General features: G+C 38.0%; 1 protein-coding gene across 2 annotated transcripts in view; it reads left to right on the forward strand.

Annotated features, from left to right (window-relative positions):
• The first annotated feature begins 242 nt into the window (after positions 1–242).
• The window catches only part of LOC105005877 (insulin receptor), a 113062-nt gene continuing 95904 nt past the window's right edge, over positions 243–17400 (forward strand). Inside the window, exon 1 of one of the 2 annotated variants that reach the window (XM_010864099.4) lies at positions 243–1546. In XM_010864099.4, the coding sequence (XP_010862401.1) occupies positions 1468–1546 (79 nt within the window). In that variant the 5' untranslated portion in view covers positions 243–1467. The remainder of the gene's footprint in view (positions 1547–17400) is intronic. The other variant, XM_010864100.5, reaches the window with a different exon arrangement.

The raw sequence follows: 17400 nt of genomic DNA on the forward strand, positions 1-17400 counted from the left end.
GACGTTTTTCAGTCTGGATGGAGTAATAACACTGACCAAAAACAATAACTATAAATGTTCTATTATTTCTAATTGAGTATTAATTCTGTATATATATATATTTTTCATACATCGATGATGGAGTGAGGCTGGTGGGCTTTGTTTTGCTACACATTCCACACATTTCTAGTAAGTCGTTCCGATAAGTCACTCCGTGTTTTCCAACATGCTCCATCTACCCCAGCTGACTGGCAGCTACTTGTTTACTGGTGGACAGACACAGAAAGAGACGAAACGGGGGAACCTGAAAGAGGTGCAGTATATGGGGATCGAAGTTTTTACACATGGCCGTTTATCACAACATAAAATTTCTTCAAATTCGTTTTTCAGATTCTTACAGACGTTATTTACTTTATTTAATTGCAAAATTTGAAACGTTTGTTTTTACATTAGCTGGTTTATAGCTAGTGAATCTGAAGAAAGATCGGCGACGGCTCGGAGTTTTACTCACACTTCAAAGCAATTAATGTGCTGAATCAACGGCTGTTGCTGTATATGTAAATACAGTAACATTTGTAAACAAAAATCAACGTTCGCAGTACTGTATCTCTTATGGGTGTTTTCATTTTTTGTGGCGTGGCTGTGGCGACTAAAGGAGTTCAGAGGAAGGTCGTTGAAAAAGCTACCTCCACGTTTTCCTGCACGTATCCAAAGGAGTTTCTGGGATGTTTTCATGTTTCTCGTCGCACGTCCTAAAAAGTGTTCTTTCTGTGATACCGAGAATACTTTGAATATTTTGAAGTGCATGAAATATTGTTCTCAGCGACCTGTGGATTACCTCAAGTAGCTAACGTTAGTTAGCTTCTTGGTTCGATAGAAGTTCGGCGAAATAACTGGATTTTTGGAAAGAAGAGTGAAGTATACAGATTTTTGATTATTATTTTATGATACAGGAAAAACTGTATTTTTGGTGTTTTATCAAATTTACGAGCGGTGATAATTCCCCTCAATTTCGACATTGGAACCTTGTCTATCGTGGAACGAATCCTTGGCTAGTAGTACCTCCTTACTACTAGCTTAGCCAGCGGTGGGGGATTTCGTTTTCTAGATTCGGAAGACTTCTGTCAATCAGATGAAAGTGAACTGTCCCGTACATTTGTGGAAAATGAAGATTATTATTCTTACACGTGTCACCAGAACCAAAGACCACGTTATTTAGTGGTCATTTTTTTTTTTATAAAAGTAAGCAGAGTGGACGGCTACTTTCCAATTTATATTAAGATACAACCACGTTGGACCCCCCAGCCCCTGTTTAGGGGGGGCTAACTGGGCTAGCTAGTTTGCGCTTTTGTTTGTTTCTTGTCTTTTTGGATACGTTTTAATTGTATAGTTTATATTGCATTTCTTGAACACATTTTAACAAACTTTGGATACCTTCAGAACAACACCACAGTTTTGGATAACTAAAAACACAAAATCGAAGCCACAATGCGGCGTGGGACCTCAGAGGTGGTTGTTTTGGTTACTTTTATCTACATTGTATGCCAGAGTGGGCTAAATGGAGAAAGTAAGTAGATATGTCGATTATTATTTTTTCATGCACTTTTATGTGGCTTGTGATGAATGTCACACTCTCTACACACAATTCTACAATTATTAGCTGCAAATGTATTTATTTGCTTTATTTTAAACCACACTTTATTTCATTACTTTTTTAATTGATTGTGAAGGATTATGTGCAGTGGTCACTGGAATGTGATTGTTTTGCCAGGAGATGGCTTTACCTTAATGGTGGGAAATGCATTTACTTCGCATTGTTCTACAAATATTTAGCAAGTTATTATTGAATACCCACCGCCCCGCCCCTTCATAAAAAATATATTACTGGGGCCTGGTTTGGATGCGTCAGCCCGAAGGCCAGATTAGCTCCTGTTACTGGACTAGGGTGGTCTGTTGCAGCGAATCTAAACTGGAAGTTGCAGGATTTGCCTGCACGCGCAGGCCTCTTCATAGCGACTGACTACACTTCACGTAACTGAACATGTAAACAAGTGTAGCCAACGTCAAAGGCCCCTGAAATACACATAAGTACAAGATAAGACTGCATTGTAGCTTTGCTCGAACTAGGAAGTGATGTAATAATGGGGGTTAGTAGTACGATGCTTGCAAGGTAATTAACTTAAGCGAGTTGGATGTTGAGCGTTCCATAGAATTGTTTACGGGAGTGTTTTGCGCCTCTCCCATGTACGTTCTAATGCAACGATAGCTAGCATCAGATGTTCATAATATAGCATATATAAATCACACTGCGCCCAAATTATCAAACAACTGACAAAATGGCGAGTTATATGATAATACGTAAGCTTGCCCATCCCTCAAAATAAATGCCTCAAATAATCTTGACATTAAGATGTTCAAATTGCACCAATATTCAGACAATTACTGTGAGGATGTTTTCCACAGTCAGAATTTCATGCTCAAATTAGGGAAACTGAAAATATTCCCGTTTGTTTTGTGTGCTTTTCGTTATGTTGTTAGGCATTTTATTTTATTTCTTGTGTTATGCTTGGCCGTTTTGTTGAATAACAAGGCAAATGTGGAATTTGTTAGGCATTATATCCTATAGGTTCAATATCGACTATATATATCTTGTTGCGCTATCCATCTCAGTCTAGCTAGTGCGGTTATAGTTTTTAGGGTGTTTTTTTTCTTTAGTTCTAACACCAAGATTGTCAGCCCATGATTAAATAATTTCACAATTTATGTTGATATTATCTCCTCATGGTCTCTTCAGCTTTAGTCTACTTACTACATTGCCCACACATCAAACTCTAGCTTTTGAATGAAAAAAGAAGCAACCTTTTGTTACATTAAACAAAAAAAAAAGTATCTTATTTACCCTGCGTCCTCATCCACTGCATCAAATCCGTTAGATGGACATACACGCAGCATTTTATTTTTATAGTGCTTTTAGAATACTCTCATTAAACTTCCCAACTGTGTGAACCTGTAGTCTATTTTTATTTCCCCTTTATTTAACCAGGTAAGTGGACAAAGACATAACGATATCAAGACAATGTAGTTACAATATGAAACTAACAATTAAAGACAGTAAAAAAACATGTGCGGTGGAATTGTATGTAAACTCAGTAAGAAACAACATATTGTAAGAATAAATGGTATAAGGTGCAAAGTTGTTCAATATATGTGGTGATCAGTACAAGTGGGCAAGGTTCTAACCAGTTGCATTGATCAGTTTGCAGCTCAGACCGTTTGAGTTTGAATGAATAATTGCTAATGAAACTGTCAAGTTTGAGAGACTTGCAGGTTCTGCCTGTATTTCGCAGCAGAGAATTAGGAACAAAATGACAACCAAGGGATGACAAGGTTGAGGTACAAGAGGAACTTATTAATGAGCTGGTAATGGGGAATCTGGCGCCACCATTACCAGAATGTAAAGATCCCATTGGTGGGTTTTGAAAAAGGAGGCTTTGGTGAAAACGTAAATGGCATTGTAATGGACTACATATTGAAATGAAAGTCAACAGCGAGTCTGTAAATGACCATAGTTTGTGGCTAGCAGATTTCACAATCATGTTTTCTAGCATGGTTTAGGGGTGCTTTATTGCGGAGTTTGAAACCAATTCTGGATATAATTTTAGTCTGGGGATGGCTAATGTGCATCTGCAAATAAATTGGGTGGTCTGACCTAATACATTTTCTCAGAATAGATGTACTCTTAACTCAGATCCATCTAAAGTCAATGTTTGTGGGCAGGTAAGTAGAGGTAGTTGGAGATCAAGGAAAACGTATGTTACCAAAGCTAAGCTTAAAGAAGGTCAACACAGAGTTGAATGTGGTGCCAGATGTGTATGAAATAGTAAAAATAGAGTTGTCATTGAAGAAGTGGATAAGAGACAACAGCAGCAAATGCAACATTATTTATGTACATAAAATAAGGTCGCCCCAAAAATCTAACCCTGATGAACACCCATTGAAACAGCCACTCGTTTAGATAACAGGCCCTCACATTTTACACATTGCACACAATGCCAGAGAAGTTGTTTTCAAACCTGGCTAGGCTGTTCTCAAAGATACCAAGGTCCTGAAGTCCATGGATAAGGATGCTGTGATATAGTCAAAAACTTAGGCTCGCTCAATAAAAACAACTGCACAGTACTGTTTGGTGTCCATAGATTGATGTGATGTAATTTAGGACCTTGAATGTTTGGTTGAGCTTATCACCCCTTTGAAGAGGGGAATTACTGCAACAGCTTTCCAGTCTCGTAGGATTTTGTAGGACAATTGAAGTGAAAAGTTGAGTAGGCAGTTGATGGGGACGGCAATGGTACAGGAAACTGGCTTTAAAAGAAAGGGTCTAGGTCAGATAAGGCCCCCGGGCCGGATCCGGGCCGTTGAGTCATTCTATCCAGCCCGCGATAAATCCCCAAAAATTTAAATAATAAAAAATACATGACGAGTCCGCAGATTACATTACTTTATTTACTGTTGCATATTTATTTTATAACCAAAAGTCCTGTGGCACTCCCAGTAATAAGTACAGCAGTCTCATACTGTCTGTTTAAAATACCTTTAAGTTGAAACAAGGTATTTGCGTTGCTATGATACGTAGGGACCAGCAACACTATCCACGCGCGGAAGTTATCATTTGTGCGTACTATGCGCAATTGATGGCTAGCAATCTCTGTAAATGAGCCTAAGAAAAGTTGATAACGAAAGCAGGGTATTTAAAAAACTATTGACAGGAAAGTATTTATTTGCAGATGTTGCAGGTGAAGCAACTTGCTTAATATGTTAAGCTAACATCACAGTTTTTAAAGAGTACAATTTGCAGAGGCACTTCCAGAGCAAGCATGCAGCGAAATACAAAAACTGTCAACCGATGCTACAATTCAACAAGTCCAAGCACAGATGCAGACTCACTGATGATCATCTTGCAGCAGTACCGCACTTTTCTTCAATAGAACCGCACACTTCTTCAAAAGAAATGACTCCTGACTTCACCTCACTTGTCAATGCCCATACGAGGCTCTCCTGTTCATATTGAGTGAGAAGCCCTAAAAGTTGATATCTTGGGTCTGGGCTGCTGGAATCGCTCTCATTAAAAGCACGTAGTACAAAAAATATACTGTATGAACTTAAATGATGGCAATTATACCAACATTTGCTTTGAGTGAAAATCTTCAGAAGTGATTTCATAGAGCTCTGCCCTAATAACTATTATACCTAATATAACTGTTATACACTATACCTTATACACTGTAGCTTACTCTGTTGAGTTGAAAATGCAGTTTTAAGGCAAATATGTGTTGCCACATTTCTGTTGAGTAATAACCCTCTAAAGGGATTTTTTTTAGGTCTTTGCTGGCCATAATAACAGTTGTTAACAGAAAATAATAATAAAAAACATTGTTAAAATAAATGTAAGTTCAATTATGAAAATAAATATGCATAAATAAAATATGCAAGTTAACAGAGTTAGCTATGTTGTGTGTGTGTTTTTTTTGTCATGTTGGTTAAAAAAGTAATCTGGCCCACAATGCTCTCTGGCATTTTCAGTGTGGCCCCTCAGTGAAAAATATTGCCCACCCCTGGTCTAGATCCTTCTGTCCAGCAGATTTGTAAGGATCTAAATGTTGGACATCCTTCTGAACCTGTTTAGCCGGAACTGGATGAATGAAGCGGGAGAGTTCCGGGGGAAAGCTCTACATGGACTAGGTGCAGCAGTGATAAGGCATAGCAAACTGGTTACTGAACTTCTCTCATTAGGGCTTTATCATACGGGACAGTGCTGTGAATTATTATTATTTATTTTTTTATAACTTGCCCTGGCTTTTCCAATTGTCCCCCACGGATGAAATCTGATGGGGGGCAAGGTAACAGGTTTGTTTGTTCGTGTGTGTAATAGGCGATTTCTCTGGCTGTACTTGACACCTTGGGTGAATTATGTCTTACTGTTGATTGGCACTTCAACATTGACCCAGTGACAATGGATTATCTAGTTGCAACATAAAAACAAACATGAATTGGCTTATCTTTTTATAATGACAAAGTCTGTATTGTGGCCTTATCATGCATTTTATTGTTTTGTCTTGACCATCTGGGCATACTATTTGCTGCATTTGGCAAATGTGCCTGATCTTACTGTACAACAAGCAATCTGTTTGAACTTTTGTTCAGTATAGTCAGCCGTATTGTCACCAGACTGCACAATGTTTTTGAACCAGACAAGATACAATTCTGGTGTTCCTTGCCAATAAGGTTTAGATGGGCCAATGCATAATATTTTGTTAAATAGCTACCAGATGTAATGTTCCTTATTGCCAAAAATTGTTAAACCTATCCCGATGCATGTCTTTCTGAAGGCATAGCATAAATTCAAAAGTTATAAAGATCTTATAAGCGATTATTTGTTTTGATAGCCAAGAGGCGTATAAGGAATTGGGGTGGGACGATATGAGAATTTCATGCCACGATTATCCTGGCCAAAATTATCCTGATTTACGATTTTATCCCGATTTTAATAACAATCCCAAAAAAAACGGCTGATCGGATATTCTTCCTTTACTTAAATATTGTTCTTGTGCATTTAAAAAGCCATTACAATAAAATGATATCAAAAGGTTTTTAATAATTAACTAATACTATAATAACATGTAAATCTCTAAATGTATGTGGTTGCCAGCTTCATTGACAATACATGTTTTTAAAATTAACTTTTCTTAGCAACAGTGCCGAAGGAAAACACTGATCATCATGACTAGACAAATGCCAATTAAATTAAACTTTTCACCTGTATAAAATCTGGTTTCTTTCTAAACAGAGTACCTAGTAAAATAAACAATGTATTTTTCACAACTGTAGAATAATATATAGTAAATCTAAATTCTGTTCAAATATAAAACTTGACTTTAAGCGTGTATACATTGCTCACTCAAACCTGAAGGTTTTTGGCCAAGAATACCAGTCTATTCACCATTACAGACTTGAGACATGACGGTAGGCAAGTGTCAAGCGTCTCTAAGGGGGAACTTGTAGTGAGAATGGATAGATACTTGCGGGCAAGCTTGGCGAGATGTGGAAAGCTTACTCTGTTTCCCCACCATGCAAGTGGATCTTCCTCTTTGTCTATGGAAGGTGTTAGCAGGTAGTTATTTAATTCTGCTTTCACAGCATCCTTGTGGGTCAGAGAGGAATCACCCTTTGCTGCAGCTCCGCTCTGTTTAAAGAAACTTCCCAAAGACTTCTTGGCTTTCTTTGCCCCGGATGTATCAGCAACTTCGGGCTCTACTTCAGTGCTGCTGCTTGACGTCTCCTCCTGGCATTCCATAATTTCTGATGCCACTCTGGCCTTGACTTGGGGCTTGTTGTCTTCACTGATGAAGTCCATCTTGAACCAGGGGGCCAAACAAGAAGCCGCAACTAGCAGCTCCTGAGTAGCTTCATCTCTATATTTCTCGATGTACTGCAACATCTGTTTTCAAGGTCTTGGTCAACTCTGTGTCTCCCTCTTGTGTTAGCAGCGTTGAAGAGGTGAAGAACTGGCTTCACATATGAGACACTAACATAGTCTTCTCCTGATAGTGCACCTGTGAAGTCCAGCAGTGGGCCCGGTGACTTACTGACAGACTCAGGACATCCATATCTTGCTAGGTTAGAATTAGATGCAGTGTCTTCCTGTCCTCAGACAGGACCTGAGTTATAGCCTTCTGCTCCTCTAGTATCCTGCTGATCATCTTCTGTCTGAAACCCCATCTTGTTTGGCATTCTGATATGAGGGAATGTGAAGGTAGATTGAGTTCCTTCTGGGTTCTTTCAAGAGCACTTCTGGCCTTCCAGCTGTGAGCGAAATGAACCACCAGCTTCTTGCAGACACCTGCAGCACGGTCAATGCGTCCATCCTTTTTCACTGCATTTTTTAAGGGACAAAAGACAAAATAAAGTATTTATTATACACATTTAATACATTTACTTTAATAAATGATTTATAAAAATAAATTGCTCAAACTGTTATGCAAATGATTACACAATTAGTTATTTACTGATACAATTTTGAGTTTCAGCATGCTTTCTTTGTTTTAAAGACCTATAATAAAACACATTCTCATATAACTTATATCTCATGAGTTAAGCACTAACTATTTTACTTAATAATAACCCAAAATATAAGGGCATTTAATTCCATTGTTTGTTATTGTAAACAAATGCACCATTTAAACAGAAAAAAGATAGCAGAGATGTATAGACATGAAAAATGTATGCCATAGGATATCAGCCCTGGCATTCAGAGCTTTGGCTATCAACCTGACAGTCTGTATCCTTCATTCTTCCCCAGCCCCATCCTCTACAATTAAAAATATATGAAACTTATGAAAATTATATTTCAGAACAGGTTGCTAGGTAATAATCTGTAACAGTAATAGTATAACAATAGCAACAGTAGTAAAATAGAATGCGCAATTGGGCAAGATGCAGTCTGTGGCCAAAGCACTGCGATCTGGTCCTCTTGTTCAGGGCGGCAGCCTTCACCATGTTCGCGGCAGTGTCTGTTATACAAACTAGACGACTCTCATCTAGGCCCCAATCGGCTAAAGCGTCACTCATCCCTTTTGCGATGTTCTCACTTGTATGATCCTCTGGGGAAAATGCAGTTTGCAAACAGCAACTTTTCAGGTGGAAGTCCTCATTAATAAAGTGTATGGTCAGACTTATTTAGGGCTCCGTTGTCCGGCTGGACCACAATTCCAGTGTTGCTGTATAATATTCCACTTGTGACAGCTCTGTTTCAACTTGTGCCTTGCATTTCTCGTACAACTCTGGGATGGCAACTTGAGAAAAATAGTTGCGTGATGGCATTACATACCAAGTCAGTCCTCTGTGGATCAGAGGTGAAAATAGATTTTATTTCTTACTTGTACTGATGTGGGTGCATGCACTTCCGTGCACATTTTATTTGCTTTATTAGCTAACGATAGGCCTATTTGATGTGTCGATTCTTCATAATAACTTTATAATTCATTATAATTAATTTTTTGCCGACTACTAAGTGTAATGGTCAGACTAGTACTGTTGCAAAGGAATTGGAAAGTATCTTTTATTCTTTAGATCATTACAATACAGACTCAACTAATGACTACATTTTAAGAATTTAATTTAGATTTTTACTGTAATTGACAATTCTATTTACGCTAGCAGAGCCATTCGGCTTCATTGACTATACATTGCAGAGGATGTTTGGTGGCGTAGTAAAACATAAGATGTGCGCTCTACTTGTAAAATAAAACAAGCAGTCAGGGAAACTTAAGCGACTGGCAGAACTTTTTCAAGTCACTTGTGAGGATTTTCCCGATTTACGATTATCCCGATTATGGAATTTCTCCACAATTTCATAATCGTGAGTTTTTTTCCATCGCGATTAGTACTAAAATCATCTATCGTCCCATCCCAAATTAGGTATATAGAATGTTACACTAGTTCATCAATTTTCATGTGTAATAAAGAATAAATTAATACTGTAATTGTTTGTGTGATCTCATTGTTTTTTAAATGTATTATATGCACTGTATGTTTCTCACCTCTAACGAAGTTGTGTATGAGAACCATAAAAAGGGCTATGGTCTTTTTCTTCTCCTATTTGTTGAGAGTGCAGGAGGCGGGATCTTACGCCTGTTGCCCAATATTACAGTTCTATTAGAAATAGCCAAATCAGTTTAGACTTTTCACTGTAACTTAATTTCTTTGTTATGGTATTTTGTTTGCATGAAAAAGATTTGCAAAAGATTTCTAGAGTAATAAAAAGTAAGTTTGTCCAGTAGCCAATTTTAGTCTTTGCTTTGGCATGTTTTTGCGAAAGGAACCTCCATTTACATGGAGAGAAAAAATCAGCATACTAATACACCAACATCAGTATAATGTAGCTCAAAATAATTAACATTTAACTGTGTATATATTAAAATTTTCTGTGACCTACTGTTGTGCCAGATATTGGGCTTGCGTATGTCCTGTTAAGCGACCTAAAGGATGAAAACTGGCCTTTTCTCTAATTAGCTTACAATCTCTGCAGAGGGAAAGAAAATGCCTGTCTCTATTCTTTGCACAATTTGGATGGGCATTCTGAAAGAATGGGTTGGATGAACACATTTAGAAAATATAATTGGGGCTTCACCGATATATCAGCCCGCAATTGGTATCAGCAGATTATAGGCAAAAAAATTTAATAATTGGTATTGGCCATAGGCGGAACTCCCAGGAGGGGATGTGGGGGACACGACCCCCCCCCCCCCCCCCCACAATATTTCACTGTAAACATAACTGTAATTTCAGTAATATTAATAATACGCGGTGTACGCACTTGTGCTGATTATAGACACTTAATAGCATGTTTTTAAGTTTCTAGCCTCTCCACTGCTTTTAATTTTCCATGGCATTCCAGCATGGCACACCAATTTTTTGTTAGATTCATGAATTGCCTTGTCTTGGTATACCGAATCTGTTGAGTTACAACACTGTTCTTATGGTTATTGAGCTTCTAGTAATGTTGTATTAATGTGTGACTTGAAATGCAGGGCAGTCAATCAATGAATAAAGACGTAAGTGAGGGCTGAACACAAAAAAATAGTAAAATTCAACAAGGATGGCATTTATTGACTAGTTAATCATATTTTTGAAAGTTACAAAAAGAATCTGTACTACATATTGACTCACTTATAGACTAAACAAATCTGGCTAATGGCCAAGTACAGGAAATTATCATGGCTAGCAAAAGCATACCTGTGCATCCAGGCAACATCTGTACCAGCTGAAAGGGTTTTCTTGGCTGTGGGCCTGATAGTCAACAGACTACATTAGCCTACTTGTCTGCTCCCGGAGCATGTGGACATGCACATTTTTTAAACAAGAATAAATGATCATAATAATATGGACATTGCTTAATGTTTCTTTACACATTTTTGCTAAGATCTTGCATCTTATGAAGTGCTAGTCAGATTTTGTTTGGTTTTTGTTCATACGTTTTATATAATTCATTCCTATTAAGCTTCTATCCAAGGATATTTTTTATTCACTGGAACTGGGACGCATTGGTAGATATGTTGGAATTAATGCCGACTGTAAGGTAACTCGGTTAGTCTATAGGCCTATTACGTGTAGTTTTGTTTGGATAGTTTTAAGGGACTGTATATATAAAAAAAATAGCTGGCTATTGTATAATACATTTTGTAGTTTGTTGCTATAACCAGAAAACATTGCAACAAAGACGTAAGGCAATTCATACATATCTCTGCGCTAATTAATGTGAGACAATGCATGTTTGTGATGACGTTTATACTTAATTAGCAATTGTAATTAATGGAAAAGCTGGTGACAATTTGAAATAAATCACTTATAATAAAATACTTGATTTGACATGCCTATGCATTAGGTTATTTGCTGCTGTTATGGCATTTCTGAATCTGAATGTCTCCCGAGAAAAGGTAGGTTATATCTAGCCTTATTATTTATACTAAAAGTTAATGAGGTTAACTTCAGTTTTAAATATTTTTTTTTATTGCATAACGTATTACAATTTACATTAATTTCATTTCGTACCTCTGTTTTTGCCTGAGTGTGTGTGGGTGTCAACTATTCGACGACAAAAGCTGAGGAATTATTGATAAATATATTTGTTATGCACATCCCTAATGTGAGCCACTTCCGAGTGTGAATGGTTTACAGTTAAAGAGTGGAAGAAAGTGTGCACCTACAACGTGTGGACTACTGTAACCTACAGGAGTGAATTGTTGAAAGGTTAATAACCAGCAACATACTTCTAACGCTTACATGTTATAGGTATATTTTAGTTTGTTCGCCCGCGTGGTGCATTTAAATGTTAGTTTGAATTTATACTGCAACAACAACGTCAAATTACAACAGCACAGATTCTAGTCAGCTAGTAAGTGGTGGCAGGCAGATGCTCGCAAGTGCTATTGCCCCTGTTTACACAGTAATCTTGAGCAAAGTAAATTGAGCAACAGTATACTGCGTTCCAAGCATGTTTGGAGGAAAAGGGTTGGGGGTTAGGGCTGAATGATTTAGGAAAAATATTTATTGCGATTTGATTTGCGATTTAATATATTTGAGTCAAGCTTCAGTTCAGTATTCACTGTGTAATAGATTTAAACGTGATTGAGAATTACCAAATGATACCATCAAAATATGAACTGCTCAATATATTCTAATTCAAGAATGAAAAAAGATATGAATTGCTTCCAACATTGAACAATCAAACAAAAATAAAACAATTCCAACAAGAAAGTATTAGGACTTTTCTCTAATCACAAATATTATTTACTGATATCCAGCGTATAGCTTATAAATTGACTAACCAGAGAATAATTATCAAAAAAAGTGATAAATAATTATAGAAATATGAATTTAAATGTTGCACAAGATATCTAAATATTGCTCATTCAACAAAAAGTATTTTCTGAGCATTTCACTTGTGAACTTTTTTCCCCATTAAGGCTGCTACTATAGGATGAAGTGCAGAACAAATAAAATCTTAATTACTCCAAACAACAGAAGTATTTTATACTTGCTTTCCTTACATACAGTTGTGCTCATAAGTTTGCATACCCTGCAGAAACTGTGAAATTATGACATTGATTTTGAAAACTATTACTGATCATGCAAAAAAAAAAATGTAAGGGTTAGTGATCATTTGAAGTAATTTATTATCACATAGTTGTTTGGTTCCTTTTTAAATCCTAATGATAACAGAAATCACCCAAATGGCCCTGATCAAAAGTTTACATATCCTTGCATGTTTGGCCTTGTTACAGACACCCAAGTTGACACATGCAGGTGAAAATGGCAATTAAAGGTGAATTTCCCACACCTGTGGCTTTTTAAATTGCAATTAGTGTCTGTGTATAAATAGTCAATTAGTTTGTTAGCTCTTAATTGGATGCACTGAGCAGGCTAGATAGTGAGCCATGAAATAACTGTCAAAAGACCTGTGTAACAAGGAAATGGATCTTTATAAAGATTGAAAAGGATATAAAAATATGTTCAAAGCCTTGCAAATGCCAGTCAGTGCTTTTCAATCACTTATTAAGAATTGGGAAATTCTGGTCAGTTAGACCAAGAAAGAATTCAGCAAAAATTGCTAGGAGGATTGTTTGGGATACAAAGAAAAACCCACAGGTAACCTCAGAAGAAATACAGGCTGCTCTGGGAAAAGATAGTGTGGTTGGTTGAGAACACAATACAACAATACTTAAACAAAAAAGAGCTGCATCGAGTTGCCAGAACGAAGACTTTACTGTGCCAATGCCACAAAAAAGCCCAGTTGCAATATGCCTGAACAATGCCTTGACACACCTAACAGCTTTTGGCGCACTAATTGGGAGTGACAAGACAAATGGAGCGTTATGGTCACTACCATAAGTGCTCTGTGTGGAGAGGGGTCAACAAGGCCTATAGTGAACAGAATACCATCCCCACTGTGATGTATGGTGGAGGCTCACTGATGTTTTTGGGGTGTGTGAGCTCTGAAGAATCTTGTGAAAATTGATGGCAAGATGAATGCAGCATGTTATCAGAAAATACTGGCAGACAATTTGCAATCTTCTGCACGAATGCTGCGCATGGGACACTCTTGGACTTTCCAGCACGACAATGACCCTACGCACAAGTTGACCCTTCAGTGGTTACAGCAGAAAAAGATGAAGGTTCTCCTGTCTCATCGAGCCACTCTCCTGGCCATCACAGTCTCATCGAGCCACTCTGGGGAGATCTCAAACGTGCAGTCCATGCAATATGACCAAAGACTTTGCATGACCTGGAGGCATTTTCACAAGACGAATGGGCAGCTATACCACCTGCAAGAATTCGGGGCATCATAGACAACTATTACAAAAGATTGCATGCTTTCATTGACGGTAAAGGGTACACAGTATTAAGAACTACGGGTATGCAGACTTTTGAACAGCGGTCAGTTCATTTTCTTTCTTTTTTGCCATGTTTTGTTTTGTGATTGTGCCATTCTGTTATGACCTACAGTTGAATGTGAATCCCATAAGAAATAAGACATGTTTCCCCGCTCTAATGGTATGCAAACCTTTAAGGCCAACTATATCTACAAACCCGATTCCAAAAAAGTTGTGAGTAAAAAGTAAAAAAGGAATGGAATAATTTACAAATCTCAAACTTATATTTAATTCACAACAGAATATAGATAACATATCAAATGTTGAAAGTGAGACATTTTGTAATGTCATGCCAAATATTGGCTCATTTTGGATTTCATGAGAGCTACACATTCCAAAAAAGTTGGGACAGGTAGCAGGAAGAGCCCGGAAAAGTTAAATGTACAGATAAGGAACAGCTGGAGGACCAGTTTACAACTTATGTCAATTGGCAACAAGATTGGTTATAAAAAGAGCCTCTCAGAGTGGCAGTGTCTCTCAGAAGTCAAGATGGGCAGAGGATCACAAATTCCCCCAATGCTGCGGCGAAAAATAGTGGAGCAATATCAGAAAGGAGTTTCTCAGAGAAAAATTGCAAAGAGACGCCATGTCCCGGACTAAAGAGGACAAGGACAATCCAAGTTGTTATCAGCGCTCAGTTCAGAAGCCTGCATCTCTGATGGTATGGGGTTGCATGAGTGCGTGTGGCATGGGCAGCCTACACATCTGGAAAGGCACCATCAATGCTGATAGTTATATCCAAGTTCTAGAACAACATATGCTCCCATCCAGATGTCGTCTCTTTCAGGGAAGACCTTGCATTTTCCAACATGACAATGCCAGACCACATACTGCATCAATTACAATGTCATGGTTGCATAGAAAAAGGATCCGGGTACTGAAATGGCCTGCATGCAGTGCAGATATTTCACCCATAAAAAACATTTGGTGCATCATAAAGAGGAAGGTTTGACAATGAAGACCTAAGACAGTTGTGAAACTAGAAGCCTGTGTTAGACAAGAATGGGACAACATTCCTATTCATAAAATTGAGCAACTTGTCTCCTCAGTCCCCAGATGTTTGCCGTCTGTTATAAAAAGAAGAGGGGATGCCACACAGTGGTAAACATGGCCTTGTCCCAACTTTTTTGAGATGTGTTGATGCCATGAAATTTAAAAGCAACTTATTTTCCCCTAAAAGTGATACATTTTCTCAGTTTAAACATTTGATATGTCATCTATGTTGTATTCTGAATAAAATATTGAAATTTGAAACTTCCACATCATTGCATTCTGTTTTTATTCACAATTGTACAGTGTCCCAACTTTTTCAGAATCAGGTTTGTACTTCTCAACACTCATTGTGATCTTTACAGAATATTTTGTCAAGAAAACCAACATGTCAACGTTCGCTGGTTTCAGACATGAACGCTGAAATTAACTACATTACCCTCTGCACTAAACACACTCACTGATGGCCAACTTGTGGCTGGAATGCACAGGAATTTGCGAGCCAGTTTGCTCAGCATCGGAAAGTTAACATTGTGGAACTTCCACCAGGCCAGGGGATCTTCCTCTCTATCAATTGTAGGAGTCATCAGCTTATCCAACTGCACAGAGGATAAAGCAGGGGGCACTGCGCTGCTTTTAAAGAAGCTGCCCAATGACTGATTTCCTACTTCACAGTGGATGCTCTGCCTCTGCTGCACGTTGAAGCACGGCATCTGTGGGGCTGACACCAGCCTTTTCTTGCATTGTGATGTCGTTTTGAGCAATTGGGCATTTTATGTAAACGTAAAAACATTGCCAATCCATAATCAAATAAAAAAACAAACTTATATTGCATGTGGCATCTTGTATTCACTCAAGTGCTCAAGTTCCCTTTTGTGCTACCTGTTCCATTTCAATCTTCCCTCTTGATTTCTGGGATATTGCGCTTATGTAGGGTTAATCTTGAACCTTGGAACAAGGAACAAAGTAATGTCCATAAGCTACTGTATGGCTGGGTCCCTCTATTTATCCCCTGTGTTGCTACGGGCTCTTGACTATATTTCCTTGGTGAAGGGGTGTGTCCTTGACTTTGAAATAGTTGCATTCTCTCCTCAGACTGGGTTAGAACATGACTATTTGAGGTTTTGGCTGTACACTTGTTGAAACAGCTACCTGTGGTGCTTTTAAGTGTTGATAAATGTTAGTGATTTTGCGACTGTTTCACGACAGGTTTTGCACAATACTTAATTTTGTTGCACATCTGTAGTCTCAAATCCAAAGTACTGCCACACCCCCAAAGTGCTGCATTTTTTCAGGACTAAATCCAACTCAGCGGATGGTTCAGCGAATGCCATTTTTCCGCACCTCAAATGTAATGTTTTTCTTGTATTTCTTGTGTTTGTTGTTGGTGGGTATATACGCAGTCACCTTGGCCTACTTCTGATTGGTGAGCATGACTGGTACACGAGGAGCACACTTGGTGAACATGACTTTCACACAAGAAGGAATTTGTCAAACCATTGACATGACAGTTAAACCCTGGGCCAAATGTGTCGATTTGCTTATTGCGTTGTTTCAAATCACAGTTTTAATTTGAAGTTGATTAATTGTTCAGCCCTAATGGGGGTTGGCCCTTATAATGAGTGGTTTGTAGATTTGGAATTGACCTTGCACATGTGCTGGTGAATCAGAAAGTTTACTTGATGCCATGCCTTGAGAATTGTGTGTTTTTAAGGCTGCAAACTGTCAGTGCAATTAATGATTTTCAAAAACAGCTTTTTAAACAAATTACTCTTTAGCCAATTTCAACCTATTCAAAGACCAACATTGGACCTACATTGATATCCAGGTATTGTATAATGTACATTTACAGAAAGGAAATATGTACAGGTGCTGGTCATAAAATTAGAATATCATCAAAAAGTTGATTTATTTCAGTAATTCCATTCAAAAAGTGAAACTTGTATACGTTCATTCCACACAGACTGATATATTTCAAGTGTTTATTTCTTTACATTTTTATGATTATAACTGACAACTAATGAAAACCCCAGATTCAGTATCTCAGAAAATTTGAATATTGTGAAAAGGTTCAATATTGAAGACACCTGGTGCCACACTCTAATCAGCTAATTAACCCAAAACACCTGCAAAGGCCTTTAAATGGTCTCTCAGTCTAGTTCTGTAGGCAACACAATCATGGGGAAGACTGCTGACTTGACATGTCTAAAAGACGACCATTGTCACCACGCACAGACGTATGCAAGACATGTTGTTGTTTCAGCTGTCGCATTCCTTGTGTCAAGCCACTCTTGAACAAGACACAGCATCAGAAGCGTCTCGCCTGGACTAAAGACAAAAAGGACTGGACTTCTGCTGAGTAATGTTTTCTGATTAAAGTAAATTTTGCATTTCCTTTGGAAATCAAGGTCCCAGAGTCTGGAGGAAAAGAGGAGAGGCACAG

This window comes from Esox lucius, chromosome 8 (genome assembly GCF_011004845.1).
Source record: "Esox lucius isolate fEsoLuc1 chromosome 8, fEsoLuc1.pri, whole genome shotgun sequence".
In the NCBI taxonomy this organism is placed as follows: Eukaryota; Metazoa; Chordata; class Actinopteri; order Esociformes; family Esocidae; genus Esox; species Esox lucius.